We start from the raw sequence: 14,721 nt of genomic DNA on the forward strand, positions 1-14,721 counted from the left end.
GATGTTGTAACATGTTCACAGTTAACATTCATTATGCTCGCTATTTGCGTGTTGGTGCTAATCTAACTAGAACACGGCTGCAATACGGAGTACTATATAGCCGATAGCCCAAGGGGGGCCAGAGAATATGATTCCCTGCCATCCATCCCATCCCATCATTACCAGGCCATTCTGGGGCTGAGCAAACCTCTCTCTCTCTCCCCCTTGCGATGTGAAGCAACCCCATCCATTTCTCCGTCCAGATTACAGAATGACAGTCTACACTCGCCAACACCTCGGATTCACACACGCCCACTTCACCATCCATTCAGCAAATAACCTCGAGCGCCTGCGCGCGCATATACTTGCTCCTCACATCCTCCGGCAGCAGGCCAAACAGCCTAGGGTCCCCGCCTCTGCACCGGATCAAGTCCTCCGCCATGTCCGCGATCGCCGCTTCCTGCCTGATATCCCCATGGGTCTGCCCGCGCAGCGCCACCAGTCCGTCAAACAGCTGGTGATCAAATTTATCCAGCCCGTGCTGCTTACCCTGCAACCGCGCCATCGGATACAGCAGATAGACCGCGGCCCCGCGGTCCCAGTCTTGCAGTTTGCCTTTCACCTTGAACAGGAGCTGTGCGAAGCGGAAGAGGCGCCGGAAGTCCCGCGCGATGACCAGGTCTGGCCCGACGCGATGGACAAAGGCCTGGTTCGCCTCGCTATAGTTCTGCGCCCAGACCAGCGCGAGGAACTCCTGCTGCGAGTCTCCCCGGGCGCGGAAGTCGAGCGCCTTGGCCTCCCAGATCCAAGTCTCGGGCACGCCAAACTTCCGGAGCGAGGAGAAGGCGCTGTTTGGGTTGCGCGGCGAGCCAATGCGGCGCGCGTGACGGCCGAGGTGGTCGCGCACGGCAGCCTCACGGGATGCGGCGTCCGAAAGCTGGAGGAGAACAAAGGTGGCAGGTACCCACTGGGACTGCGCCGTGAGGGCCGAAGCATAAGCCAGGGAGGCCTTGTCGAGCTTCTCGGCGGCATCCTGTCCAAATGAAACCTTCCCTGTAGCGTAGATTGCCTTGGTCAAAAGCCAGCCAAGGCGCGTGTCGGACCAGTCAAACTCCTGGTTTGCGAAGGCCTTGAGGAGCGACCACAGAGCGCTATCCGGCTCCGGCTCCTTGTCCTGCTCGATGTCGGCCTGGAAAGAACGAACCGCCTCCGCGACATTCGCGGTGGCGCCGGTCGTGTAGAAGAGACGGAGGCCAAACGACCGCATCCAGTCCAGCCCGAACCGCTGAGAGATCGTGAACGAGTCAACCCGGTTCTCAATGGGAACATTCTTGACGCCGGCGCAGACACCGGCGTTGCCGGCTAAGAGCTCGTAGATGGCTCGGACAGGTTGCGAGAACTCGGCCAGCACGTTCGACTCTCGCCAATCCTTCAGCTGGGCCTTCATATCCCCGTCTTGCATCCCGATGCCGGAAACGAGAGTGGCCAACCGGAAGTTACCCGCGGCAAGTAGGTAGCCACAGGCATCGGCTACCCGGTTTCCCGCCAGACAGATGATCGCCTTCTCCTCCAGCCCGGGCTCTTGAGCGAGGGCACGGTCGGTAGCCTCGGACACCAGCTGCCTCCAAAAAGCAGGCAGACCGTATCCGTTGTCGTCGAACAGGAGAGAAGCCAATTCCCAGGAAGGATCCCCCTGAGCTAGCTCTCGGAACTCGGGGCTGGCGATTGGCTGTCCCTCCTTGAAAGAAACGCTGTCTATGTACCGTTGAAGCCGGGCGAGATTCTCGGGCGATCCGACCGACTCCTCGGAGGCAGCCAAAGTCCCGTCAGCCGGCTGCAGGCTGGGCTCGCCATGGTGAGTAGTGACCAGAAGCCCATTGGGGCCCCAGTTGGTGCGGGGAATAGACGGACCCTCCTGTTGGTCGATCTTGGGACGTTGCTGGTAGGGCCACTAACGCAAGAGAACAATCTTAGTCTGTATTCATGATGATGGATAGGTACAGGAACAGGAAGCAACGCTAACAATGAAGAGGAGGAGTGAGAGCTGAGGGGCTAGGAGGCGAGCGGGATACCAACCTTCACGAAGCCCTTCGCTGGCGATGCCTGCTCCGGTTGAGTCGGACCCTTGGCCTGCTCAAAAAGCGACTTCATCAAATCGATGCTTGTTGCGAAACCTGCTCCATCGGGCACAGGCGCATTCTTCTTTTGTGGGGCAGGGCTGCCCTGATCCTTCAGATCCCAAACCGCCCCCGACTCGTTGAGCGCGCGCAACGTCGCGCGGTCCACAGTCCTCGGCGCTCGCACGCTCGCTTGCAAAATCTGCGTCCAATCATCTCCACCAGCCACTTCAATCTTCGTGGGCGCCGTCGACTTCTTGAAGGCCCGCATGCGCGCCCTCATGATACCAGCAGGGACCTGCGCCTCATCATCCACGTGACGGGAGAGGAATGGATCCTCCTCCTCGTCAACGGATCCCTGCCGAGAGTACTGATCATAGGCTTCGAGCTGGTATTCATCGGGTCCGTCAGCCATGCTTTCATCTTCGGGCCACTCCCGTGATGGCAAGGGGGCATCAGCCTCCTGGGGATCAGGAGACAGCGTACCCTGACGTTGAGCGGTATCAGTAACCTCGTCGTTGTCCGACAGTGCGGCATCGTCAAAGGCGCCGGGAACTGCGCGCCGGCTGCGCTTGAAGTCGAAGGTGTCATCGGGGTCGGATGGGGAGGTAGAGTCCTTAACAGCTGATGGGCTCAAGAGGGGGGGGCGTGCTTCAGACTCGACCTCGGTCTCATCGTCATCATCGTCATCGTCACCTAGGCCATAGGTTGTGAAATGTTCAACAGAAAACGTCCAAACACCGGTTTCTTTGTCGTAGCTCTCGAATGTGGTGTCGGGGATTGCCGTCTTAAGCCTTTCGATGTGGCGCTCAAGACGGCGGCCGGTAGTCGCGAGACCGCCACGAGGATACGAGTGCTCCAACGAGATAACCGCGGGCACATTCAGCCCCTTGCCAACGGGAGGCTTCTTCGCGGCGACGGGGTAAACGGTGGCGGAGCGAGGAACCAGGATGACGATGCCGTCGAAGATCTCGTCGAGGTTGATGTTGCTCAGGTCGACGGGGACCTTGAATGTGACGCTGCCGACATTCTCACGGCCGACTGTGAAGTCTGAGACGCGCTGCCGCTGCATCCTGTTCATGGCGCGAATCTCCTCCGCGCTCGGCGACATCCAGTAGGCGCCCGGCTCGATCGTGGAACCGGTCTTCTTCTCGGTCCGCACGGTCGCAGGCGATCCCTCTTCAGGAACTATGGCAAGCTCGTTGCCTTGGACCTGTTCCACCTCCGGAGCAGGGGAGACAGGGGATGGCTTGGAGCCATTCACGCCGTTGGTGCTGGCACGGCTGTCTGACTTGAGGTCGTCCGCACTGGAGCCGTTTTCCAGGGAGGCCTGTCGGTTGTCCGGGGTCGTCGTCTCAACCGTACCGGTGTCGAAGCTGACACGCTTGGCAAGTTTCCGCGAACCGTTGCCGTCTTCCAGCGCCCTAGTTTCCTTGCTAGGCGAGGCGAACAGATCGCTTCGCATCTCCTTGTTGATGATCAGCTTTTTGTGGCTGCCAGCGCTGCCGAGACGCGCGCTGGAGTTGGCCGAGAAAGCGCCAGGCTGAAGAATGCTGTCTTCCACATTCAGACTACGTCGCAGGTTGCTGGCGGAAACGCTCTTGCTCAGACCGCGGTTGACGCTGCCGGCAAGGAGGCTCTGCGAGAAACCAGGTGTGCTGGAAGAGCTGGAGGGACTGGCAGGAGAACCGTAGGCGCTGTACGAGAACCCGTAGCCCCTCTTCTGAGGGGTGACGAGGCGGGAGGCATTCGCAGGACTGAGCTTGTACATCGGCAAGATCGAACGGCTCTTAACCTTGGACTTGCCTGACAGTGGGGTGGCAAGCGGGCCCGGGTTCTGGATCTTGTCATCCGGCAGGCCGGAGAACAATGTCTGGGCACCGTACGCGGAGATATCGTTGATGCTGGCGTTGAACGGCTGTTGAGGCATCTGCTGGCCCTGAGAAGCACCGAGGAGGGAACTGCCCAGCGCTCCCTGCTGAGGCTGCTGCTGGGTAGTACTGCTGCCAAACAAGCCACCACCCTGCTGTTGGTTGGATTGGTTGCCGAAGAGGCTTCCTCCCGCAGTAGTCGAGCTGCCGAAGAGGGATGGCTTGGCTTGCGTATTCTGGCCCAACCCTCCAAACAAGCCACCCTGCTGAGACTGTTGGTTTTGGTTATTGCCTCCGAGGTTGCCGAATAGACCACCGCCCGTGCCACCCGTCTGACCGGTCGTGCTACTGCCAAACAGACCACCGCCGGTGGTTGCGGGCTTGGAGCCGAACAGACCGCCGGTGGTAGGCTGGTTCGTGGTTGAAGCGCCAAAACCGGTCGTCGTCCCTGTGTTTGCGTTCCCAAACAGACCACCAGTGGTGCCGGTGTTAGACGTGCCGCCGCCGAAGAGGCCACCGGGCTTCTGCTGCTGCTGGTTGCCGAATAAACCACCACCTGTGCTCTGCGTCTGCGTTCCGAAACCGGTGCCGGAACCGAATCCCGTGCCGCTAGATTGTTGTTGCTGCTGACCGCCGAAGAGACCGCCGCCAGTCGTGGTATTCTGCGTATTTCCAAACAAGCCGCCACCCGTAGTTCCGGAAGTGGTGTTTGCGCCAAAGCCAGTTGTTGAGGTCGTTCCGAACGCACCAGTGCCGGTGCCGGTGTTGCCGAAGCTGAACCCGCCAGGCTTGTTTGTGTTCGTGTTTCCGAACAAACCACCCCCCGTGTTGGTTGTATTCGATCCGAAGCCTGTGTTCGTAGTGTTGGTCCCAAATGCGCTGGTGCCGCTGCTTCCAAAAAGACCACCGGTCTGCGAAGGCTGGCTAGTAGACGTGTTTCCGAACAGTCCGCCGGTTGCGGGCTTGTTACCGAAGAGGCCGCCACCGGAGCCGAATCCGCCCGTGTTCGTATTAGTCGTGCCGAAGCCAGTCGAGGCCGGTTGGCTGCTTCCAAACAGGCCTGTCCCGGTGTTGCTGCCGAACCCGGTGCCTGTTGTGTTGCTTCCGAAGCCAGTTGTTCCGCCAAAGGTAGAACCGCCAAACGCGCCGGTACCACCAACACCGCCGGATTTCCTGCCTTGATTGTAATCCACCAGTCTCAGCTCGTCAGCCGACCATTTCTTGTAAGCGTCCATAAACAAGATGTTCTGAAAGGAGTTGCTCTGCGAAGGGTTGTTGGGCTCCTTCTCCACTGTAGGAGAGAAGGGGACAATGGCGGTGCCGGGCGGGTCGCCAATGTTGGTCCCGATGCCCGGATTGCTGGTGGCGCCAAAACCTGTGCCGGTGGTCGAACTGCTCCCGAAAAGGCCGCCGCCGGTGCCACTGCCGAAAGTCGACGTCCCTGTGCCGAAGCCAGATGTCGCAGGCTTAGAGCCACCGAAGAGCGACGTGCCGCCACCAAACGGCGTGCTAGTGGTATTTGTAGAGCCAAAGCCGCTACCGAATCCCGTGCCACCTGCTGTTGTGGTTGTCGACCCGAACAATCCTGTCCCTGAGCTGGTGGTGGTCGGTGTGCCAAAGGCTGGTTTGCTCCCGAAGCCACCGGAACCGAAACCGCCGGTGTTTGAACCAAATGCACTGCCGCCACTGCCAAAGATGCCGGTGCCGGTGGTGCCAGTGTTGGTTCCTGAGCCGAAAGCACCGGTTCCGGAGCCAAAGCCTGCACCACAAGTTAGTTCTGTGTCAACGTAAAATGATCGCGTCGAAGGAAGTTCGGATGCAATGGTCGACGGGCGAAAACAAGAATCGACACACCTGTGTTCGTGTTTGTGTTGCTACTGCCAAATCCACCAAAGGTGGATGACTGGTTGTTCTGGCCGAAGCCACCGCTGCCGAACCCAAACGACATTGTGGGCGATGTCGCGCGGTGATGGATTGCAGTGGCGAGAGATGGAGATGTCGGTCTGGAAAAAAATGCGCGAGGCACTCCCCGCCTTGCGCGTAGAAAACCTCGTCGCGGTCGGTGTTGTAATCGGGATTACAAGATGAAAAGCAAAGAGGTCAAGGGAAATTTTTTTTGGGATCGTCCACTGGCGGCGCAACAGGTGCTCGCGCTGGACAGCACCGCGTTCTTGCCCTTAACAAAGATTGGGGCGCGATGAAGGCGAAGTTGGCAGCTCGCGAAAGTTGACTGGCGACCCGGGCCCCTTCTGAGCTTTGCCCAACAAGGCCCGTCCGAGCTTCTCAGCCAATGAAATGACGCGACGCCCACCGACCTGCGTGACCGCGAAAAAAGCAGTGGCCGGGCCGCTTGAGGTTCAAAGCACGGACCAAGTACGGTGTATGTACACTAGCTACAGTACGGAGCTACGCTACGTTCGATCCCTGCAGCGTTGGGTTATGGCAGAGAAGACACGAGCGAGGTGCTGCAACTAGATAGTTACTTGTCTGGTCGATACTTTGCTTGGGTTCCTTGGGCTCGGAGGTGGCTTTTAAACCCATGGATTCTGCTGCGAACCGCGAAGATGACATAATCAATCAACCGGCCGACGGAGTCACGTGGATGCTCTGTGTTTGCCTGAAGCTCAATTGAACGTGCTTATTGGTGTTTCTCAGTTGCTGACTAAACTCTCCAGTCTGCCTTGCCGCGTTGAGCACAAATCAGAGTTCAGGACTCAAAGCAACTGTATGGTCGAGCTGCACTTGGGAGTTCCGTTGGTTACCAAGACGATGGCAGTGATCTGCTGGGCTTCATATCCAAACAGAGTCCCGATCCTATTGGTCGTTGACAGATGTTAGTCAACTCTTTGTGCCGGCTGCCTAGAAGAGTGAAGGACCTGAACCTATCGCACCTGCCTGAGTCAAATGGTATAAATCCCCCGGCTCTCTTGACCTTGCAGTCCTTGCGGTTTCTCTCTCTCTCTCTCTCTCTTTTTTTTTTTCTTTTTTTTTTTTTTTTTCCTGTCTACCATCTAATGACTGCCCGCGAGCTACACGACGGTCTCAAAATGTCGACCTACTAACCGAACGGAGTATCAACGCGGCAAGTTACGGTTCAAGAGGGTTTTATGTGTCGGCTGCCCCAGCCCACCCGCGGCCGCAATCCCGGAGCGTGACGTAGTTCTAGCCCAGGTCTTAAAGCATCGCCGTCTGATACTGGAGTGTGTCGCGGCTGCGGCATGCCTAAATGCTCGCGTGAAGTTGTTCCCCCTTGACACCGAACCGGTTACGACCGAGGTCCAGGGATTTGGAGCCTCGTCGGATCAGAAACCCATTCCCATCCTCGACGGCGTCCGTCTTGAATGTCTCAAGTGGCATGATGACCAACGCAACCCTGCCAGTTTACAGCAGTATGGTTCTCGCGCAAGGCCACACGAATTGAGAAAGAACTGAACCGCTCCTCTCATTTTCTTCCTCTCCAGCGCTTCTTCTTCCGCTAGGAGCGAGTCCCAAACTTTGCAAAATAACAAATTTTAAAAAAACAGTAGCTTGTGTTGGAAAGAGCACAAATAAGGGGGTGCTTCTCGAGTTTAATCCGTCAACACCAACAAAGAGGGGCAGAAAAGGAAAACGCGCACGCCGCCCGCTTTTAGGAGGCTGCCCGCCCAACCGTATCCATCTGGTCGCCGTACTAACCACAACCCAGGCCGTCCATGCTTGCCCGCATGCTTTCAACACTAGGTATCCCCCGACTTCATTTGATCGCAATCCTAAAACTGAATCAAATCTCCCTGCCCTTGCTGTCCCTGCTGCTGGCCCCCTCCCCTCGCGGCAAATGGGTTGTTCGTCGAGCCGAGACCTGTTCCCATTCCCGCCGGGCCCGTGGCAGCCGGCAACTGCTGCTGCTGTTGAGGATACGAGACGGCCGGCATGCCCGTGAACTGCTGCCTCAAGAACGGATTGTTCCCCGTTGTCTCGGCGGTGAGCCGTCCCAGGCCGGCACCGGCGCTGTTCACAAACACACCCGGAGCTGTGTGCTGCGCGGGGATTCGCAGGTTGCCGGTGTTGCCGAACGTGTCGAGACCCTCGCCCGTAGCGAGAAGCGCGTTGAGCTTCTGCTCGTGCTCGCTGAGTTCTCTTTGCGGTTGTTGCTGCTGCTGTTTCGGTTGTTGTTGTTGGATTTGAGGCTGGGATTGTTGCGTCGTGCTAAATGGGGAAGAGGATTGCTGTTGTTGAGGTTGGAAAGTGGACAGGGTCTTTTGCTCGGGCAGGCTGCCAAGAGTAGTGAGCGACGACTGCGCTTTGTATCCAGTCGAGGGGCGCTGGGCGAAGGGGTTGTTTGAGCCAGTCGGCATGGGCTTGAGGGACTGAGGGCTGCTGCTGGAGTTGTTGTGGCTGGCCCATGGGTTGTTGCTGCCGGGCTGCAGACCGGTGTCTTGGGGTTGTGGCTGAAGGAATTGCTGCTGCTGAGGCTGCTGCTGCTGTTGCTGCAGCAGGTAAGGATTGTACCCAGTCAGCTGCGGCTGGAAGCTCTGCTGCGGCACCTGCAGCTGCTGTAGCTGCTGCTGCTGCTGCTGCTGCTGGCCAAATGGATCAAAGACGGTCGGCTGCTGGACAAACCCGTTGCTGTAACCGTTCGGATACCCAGTCGCCTGTGTCTGGAATCCCGTGTACGCGGTGTTCACGTAACCGGTAGGCTGGGGCTGCATTTGACTCTGGTCGATCGGGTTCGCAAAGAAATCGACCGCACTCCCTTGCTGATAGCCCTGGTTAAAGCCGGTGTACTGGGGCTGGCTAGTCGGTGTGGGCTCGCTGGTGTCAAACAAGGCATTCGCGTTGGTCTCCTCCAGCTCCCGCCGGCGCCTCTCCTCCTCCTCTTTACTGAGCTTGATGGCTTTTGCTAGGTCATCGTCCTCTTCATCGGCACGACGGCTCTCGCGCTTCTTCCTATCTTCCTCCTCCTGGTATTTGCTGGCCTCGATCGCCAAACGGTATTCCGCATCCTCTTCGTCGGTATACTGCCGATTCCGCGGTCGCGAGGCCTCCGGACGATGGCCATCATTATACCGTGGAGCATATTCCTCCAGGCCATTGACACGGGACTTCCAGGTCCTTCTATCGCTTCGTTCCGCCCGCAGCCTCTCCTCGTCCAGGATCAGTGCGGTTAACTCCTTGGCCGCGACACGGACTGGACAAGCACGTTAGCTCGTCACTTCTCGATTCCTGACAAAGCGACACCCACCATTCTGACCAACATCTCTACCATCCTCGTCGATATACTGGAACTCGCGCAACGTCTTGATGATGAAGATGTTCTGCTTGGCCCAGGTGACGACCAGCTCCGAACCTTCATGCAAGCAATAGTCCATAACCTTGAGCGCCTTGAGAACGTGCCGCCAATTCTTGCCCTTGTCATTGAGTCGCCTGTCGAGCATATCCATGATCTCGTAAAAGTCGGTCGACCTAACGACGAAATAGGCCGAGCCGTTAGCATTTACCGGCTTCGTATCGTGGCGTCACCCTGCCCGGTCGATGGCGCCCCCACTGGCGCTGCTCCCACTTACGAGTTGAACGTCAACTGAGCGATCTCGCTCATCTGCGTGCCTGTCGGGCCCCATGGGTCATTGCTGGTCGCTGCATCCCGGCACTGTCAGTAATCGCTATCCTCTCCTGCTCCAAGAGCCAGCCAGCCGCGGCACGGCATTAGCTGCCTGGGGTGAAGCCGACCCACCTTCGCGCACTTTAATCTGGACGCTGGAGTAGCCCTTTGTGACATTCTTGACGCTCCGAATGACTTTCGACATCTTGTCGCCGGCGTAGACGGGGGGATAGTAACCCGCCGCTAAAACTGAAATGTGTCGTGTTGCGTCAGAAAGGAAGAAAGGAGGACAAGCAGGGAGGGTCCTGAGATCGAGTTGAAAGGCTGTGTTGCGCGTCGGCGGTCGGGGGGCGGCCTGCCGCTCGAGCTTGGCGACCCGTGGGCTCGAGAAGGACGCGCGCCACTGAAGTTCCGGTTTCGCAATCGGGCGTCTGTCGTGCGCTTTGTGGAGGGCCTCACACAAAGGTATTTGCGGACAATCTAGGTGTTCGGTGTACAGCGTGCCAGCAGCCTCGTCAGCGGCTCTACCTCGCCCGAATTCGGCTTGCGAAATGCGATGCAGGCATGGAAGTTGGTCGGGACAAGCGGGTTGAAGAGGGGGAGGCTCGGCTGTACCCAACTAGCGACGCAGGGCAATTCCGTAAATTACGTTACGTGGATCGACACTGTACGGATAGGCTCGAATCTCGCATGCCTACAGGTACCAGGATAAAAAGGGGGCAAAGGAAGTTGATTGCGCAGTTCCGCAAACCCATTTTATTATCTTCTCCTGCCCACCCTCCAGGAAGCTGAGCTGAGGCCGGAAATCTCCTAGCCTGTCTGACGCCTCAAGTTTTCACAATTCTATGTCTTCCGAACTGCTGTACTTCTGACAAAGCGTGGCAGAAAAGCTGACGATATGCCAAGCCTTCGAGAAAGTGGCCATGGCGGGGCTAACCCATTCTTGGGAACATTACTCCGTAATCTTCCCAAAAGCAGGGGGCGACAAGCTCCGATTCCAGCTTCAGCGAGGAGTGCATAACACCATGACGTATTGTACAGACACATTCATGCAGGAGGTCTTGGGTATGGAACCTTTGAAAAAGATTATCTTGAGCTTAGTATTCAGGCACAAACATACCCGGAACCCAGGGTTTAGAACCGTCTCCCACCGAACCAGCAATAACCCTGAATCTAATCTGGTAAGTACCGCACACTTCCACTACAAAGTTGCATGTGCTCAAGTATGTCACAGCAACCTGGTAAAATCAACGCCCGTTCCACAACACTGCGAGTAAAACCACCTTGCCGTACTCTCCCCCCCCTTTTTTCCTGCATTTCTGAGGACTAGTCACTCATACAAAGAGGGTAGAAGAAAAGGTGTGTGAAAAACAAGAATCATCGTTCCTACATATCGCGGAGGAAAAGAGAATTGAATCAGATTGCCCTTCCCCAAAGCACAATGCCGCGAACGACCCAAGGAAAACGCCGTGGTATCCCTTCCCTTTCCTGGTAACCAGTCAAACCCAGCCAGAAGAACCTCACGCATCTACCTTGCCCTCAGCATCCTGCATTTCCACATCCGCATTCTCCTTTCCCTTGTCCTTGCCATTCCCCTTGCCCTCTCCCTTTTGCATCTTGCTGCCCTCCTGTACGGTAGGCGACTGCACCTGCACAGTGTCCATGACATCTGCGCCGTCTTTGCCCTCTTTTTTCGCCGCAGCCAGCGCTGCAAGTCTCGCGCGTTCCGCAATCCACGCTGGCGGGAGGCCTGGACCGCTGGACGCATTGCCGTAGTCGCTTTTCTTGGTGCCCTTGGGCCAGCGACCGGGCCCGCGCCCCGTACCGCCCGGCTTGCGTTTGCTGTTGCTATTGCTGGTCCGCGGTCTTGACGAGGCGTTGGAACGGCGAGAACCAGCCGAGCGTCTCGGCCTTGGGCGGGAGACGCTGGCGCTGGCAGCTCGCACTGCAGGTGGTCGGGGTAGGAATGACCTTGTGCGGTCGGTTCTGCGGCCGTTGATCGGGGGAACCACTTCAAACCGTGTGGGGGGTACGTCTTTATACTGGTCCATCCAGCTGCCTGCCGTCGTCGTGGCCGGCCGAGGCTCGAGCTCGACTTTTGGCTGGGTCTTTTGTTCTGCGGATTCACACTCGGTGAGGCTACCGTTCAATTTAATGCCGTTGACAGCGTTGTCAGTGCCAATATGTGTGCCTTCCATCAGCCCAGTAGGTTCAGTGGGTTCAATATGTTGCGGTGGCTCGCTGGGCTCGGTGGATTGAAGCACGGCAGGCTCGGGAACAATGTTTGAGCTTGTCTGTTCGGCAGGAATGTCTGGCTGAGTCGACTGATCACCGTTAACCAGAGGCTGCTCCGTCGCAACAGCCGATTTTACCTCCTCTTCCTCTTCTCGCGGGGCAATTGCGGTCAGAGCAGGACCCAGCTCGAAGTTTGTCGCGTTGCTTCTGCCCATGACATACGGCGTCCATGTCAGGGCTTTTTCGTTGAGCTGCACATACTTCTTTGCTTCCCACTTCGCGACATATTCCCGACAGTACTGGAAGTCGATGCGGAAAGCGTAGAGCTGTGTTTGCGGGTCTCGTACCAAGCACCTCAGCCCCTCCAAAGCCGAAATTACGTCGTCCGGCGTCAGTCCGGTGTCGTCCGAGATCTGTTTGATGCTCAGGCCTGCCTTGCCCGAGCTCTCTTCGGAAAAGTGAGACAAGAGGTAACGGCACATCACCAGCCGCCAGTAGTTCCTGTAAGAAACCAAACCCATGTCGGAGAGCGGCTTCTCCGGGGAACCAGTCTTCTTCTCTACCCTGGTCAAGAGGTAGGAGAAGTCGATCAACAGGTTTCCATACCCTTTGCGTTGGTGAATGGGAAGTGTAAGAATGCAGGAGACATTGTTCTGGCTGCTTGCGCGCTTCTCTTTGGAGAAATACCCGACAAAGTGATAACCTAAGTCGTCGTACTCGCAAAGAACGTAAAAGAGGAATGGCTCCACGTCGTAGTACAGGGTCTTAGAACCAAGGAATAATTTCGCCAGGAGACAGAGATTTTGACAGTACACCGGATTCTTGCGGCCGTCGACCTCAAAGACCGACACTGAGCCGTGCCTGTAAATCTCGTCTCCTGGAGGGTGTTTGGCTGGGCATTTGAGCTTGTGGCGCCAAGCCACATAGTCCGAGTTCATATATTTGAGACAGAATTCGCAGATGTAAAGGACGCGATTTCTGCTGTACTCTTCCGGGTAAGGAGCCGCGTACCAGGTATCAATCTCCCAGCCGCCAAACTCGATGCACTCGATCTGGCTGGCAGGACCTGACGCCTTCCTCGACTTTTTGGTGGGAGCCTCGACCTCGGTCTGCATCTTGAGCAAGCGCTGTCGCCACTCCTCTTCCGCTTTTTGCTTCGCTTCGTCGAAACGCCGACGATCTTCGCTTGTCGGCATAGTTTTGGAGGTATCAGCCTCCGCTTCGCTGAGAATTCCGCCGTAAGGTTTCCCTTTTAGTTCGTCCGTCTCCTTGTCGTAGAACGAATAGAACGGTTGCGAGTACGCGCTGGGTGTGAAGGGTGTTGCAATTGCACTCAGGGGCAAAGGTGCGGCGCGGGTCGATTCGCTCCTCGACGTTCGCCTCCGGGACCGGCTCGAGCGCTTCTTCTGGCCCTTTGGCCTTTGGGACAGGATTTGGCGGAGTTCCGACGGGTTTACTCGCAACTTGACGAGAACGCTATGGCGCGTCATCTTGACGATGGATGCGGAGTGGCTTGGAATCTTCAAACGCAAGGATCTCGAGACCGGCCTGGAAGAGTCCTTCTGGCCTGTTGCTACACCATCGTTGCTCTGGTCATCACCCGTGTTTCTCCGCCGTTTGCGTAGGCCAATAATACTTTCGTCCGCTTCGATCGAAGACGTTTTGCGCTTCCTAAGGACACGAGATCCATCCATAGGGTCTTCGTCGAGAACCAACTGGTTGAAAACAGAGTGGGAGTCGGGTTTCATTACCCCCTTTTGCGGGGGTAGTAAGTCACGGGCGAGGTTTGGAGCCGTAGGCCGCCTGGGAGCGGAGGCTCCCCCTTCATCAGTGCCTCCGTTCAGCTCAGCCTCCTCGCCCGACTCAGCGGCGCTGTTCGAATCCGACTCGTCTGCACACCCGGGGCATTTCCATGTCTCGGGAGCTGATAATGTCAGAGAAGGCACAACTAATGGTAGACCGGCTTCAGAGGCTTACTATCTTCAGTCGCAAGGGCCTCGTTCTCTCGGGCGCATTGTTGGTGGGCTACATCGTGGTTAGTCCCCAGGACCCTAGGACCATGATGTGTGGTAGGTGACTGACCGTTATCCCCACACTTAATGCAGGCCAAGAATACCTCGAACTCCTCGCTCGGATCATGTTCCTCGTCCTGCTTACAAAAGATGCAAAGGCCAGCGGTATTTTCGAGCTCGTCATCCTCATCAGCATCGCCATTATCGGCAGGCTCCCATTCCGCCTCCTCGTCTGATTCGGCGTCGGTGGAGCTAGCTAAGCTCGCCGAGGAGACGCCGCTGTCATCTTCATCATCCGTCTCGCCAGGCTTTATTTTGACTGCGCCGACACCTTCGTCTTCGTCGTCTTCATCGTCATCGTGACCGTTCGCCATGCTGGCTGACCTTCGTTGTGGGCGGCGGTTTTGAGTTACCGGGATATCGTCCCCCTCTCCCTCGGCATCCTCTTCGAAAACGTCGCCGTCGTCATCGTCTTCTTCCGATTCGCTACTGTCAGTGTGGTCCTCGTCTTGTTGCGCAGCGTTTTCATTGTCGTCGTATTCCTCCTTGTGCTCCTCCTCTTCACCCATGTCCTCGTCCTCCCCATCTCCGTCCACAGACCCAGAACCAACGTCAATATGACTTGGGGAAGTGAACGGACTGTCGTTGCTCATCTCCACATCGCCATCGAGGTTGTCCTGCACCGCCCCGGCGTTTCGTTCCGACTGCATGACGCTTTGCTGCAACTCCTCCTCCGTGAGCTGCGCGTCCGCCATTTTCGTGTTGTTGTTTCCCAGCTCGAAGTCGAGGACAGGCGAGGCAGCGACCACGACAGTTGGCGCGCCTCATCAAGCGTCGTGGCAGCCAACGACGTTCATACCAAGTGGCCGTAGGGAAGCGGAACAAAGTGAGTCATTCCAGTGGCATAACCTCCAAAAGAAGCGTTGAAG

The 14,721-nt window shown here is 57.3% G+C and overlaps 4 protein-coding genes across 4 annotated transcripts; all 4 read right to left on the minus strand.

The window, feature by feature from the left end:
• Nucleotides 1–207: 207 nt before the first annotated feature.
• MYCTH_2306912 (uncharacterized protein) lies at nucleotides 208–1,736 on the minus strand. Its single transcript, XM_003664218.1, has one exon. It carries the CDS (start codon nucleotides 1,439–1,441, stop codon nucleotides 308–310), a length of 1,134 nt encoding a protein of 377 aa, XP_003664266.1. The 5' UTR covers nucleotides 1,442–1,736; the 3' UTR covers nucleotides 208–307.
• A 619-nt stretch (nucleotides 1,737–2,355) lies between these two features.
• On the minus strand, nucleotides 2,356–6,184 carry MYCTH_2306913 (uncharacterized protein). The gene is made up of 3 exons (XM_003664219.1): nucleotides 5,822–6,184; nucleotides 2,583–5,726; nucleotides 2,356–2,484 (listed from the first exon to the last, which is right to left on the minus strand). Exons 1-3 carry the CDS (start codon nucleotides 5,913–5,915, stop codon nucleotides 2,471–2,473), a joined length of 3,252 nt encoding a protein of 1,083 aa, XP_003664267.1. The 5' UTR covers nucleotides 5,916–6,184; the 3' UTR covers nucleotides 2,356–2,470.
• Nucleotides 6,185–7,372: 1,188 nt separating this feature from the next.
• MYCTH_2306915 (uncharacterized protein) lies at nucleotides 7,373–9,929 on the minus strand. Its single transcript, XM_003664220.1, has 4 exons — nucleotides 9,678–9,929; nucleotides 9,511–9,580; nucleotides 9,189–9,409; nucleotides 7,373–9,134 (listed from the first exon to the last, which is right to left on the minus strand). Exons 1-4 carry the CDS (start codon nucleotides 9,748–9,750, stop codon nucleotides 7,717–7,719), a joined length of 1,782 nt encoding a protein of 593 aa, XP_003664268.1. The 5' UTR covers nucleotides 9,751–9,929; the 3' UTR covers nucleotides 7,373–7,716.
• A 983-nt stretch (nucleotides 9,930–10,912) lies between these two features.
• On the minus strand, nucleotides 10,913–14,547 carry MYCTH_82275 (uncharacterized protein; the record flags this gene model as incomplete). The annotated part of the gene is made up of 2 exons (XM_003664221.1): nucleotides 10,913–13,704; nucleotides 13,863–14,547. 2 exons carry the CDS (start codon nucleotides 14,545–14,547, stop codon nucleotides 11,066–11,068), a joined length of 3,324 nt encoding a protein of 1,107 aa, XP_003664269.1. The 3' UTR covers nucleotides 10,913–11,065.
• Between the last annotated feature and the right edge of the window lie 174 nt (nucleotides 14,548–14,721).

The sequence above is a fragment of the Thermothelomyces thermophilus genome, chromosome 4, assembly GCF_000226095.1.
Source record: "Thermothelomyces thermophilus ATCC 42464 chromosome 4, complete sequence".
NCBI lineage: Eukaryota > Fungi > Ascomycota > Sordariomycetes > Sordariales > Chaetomiaceae > Thermothelomyces > Thermothelomyces thermophilus.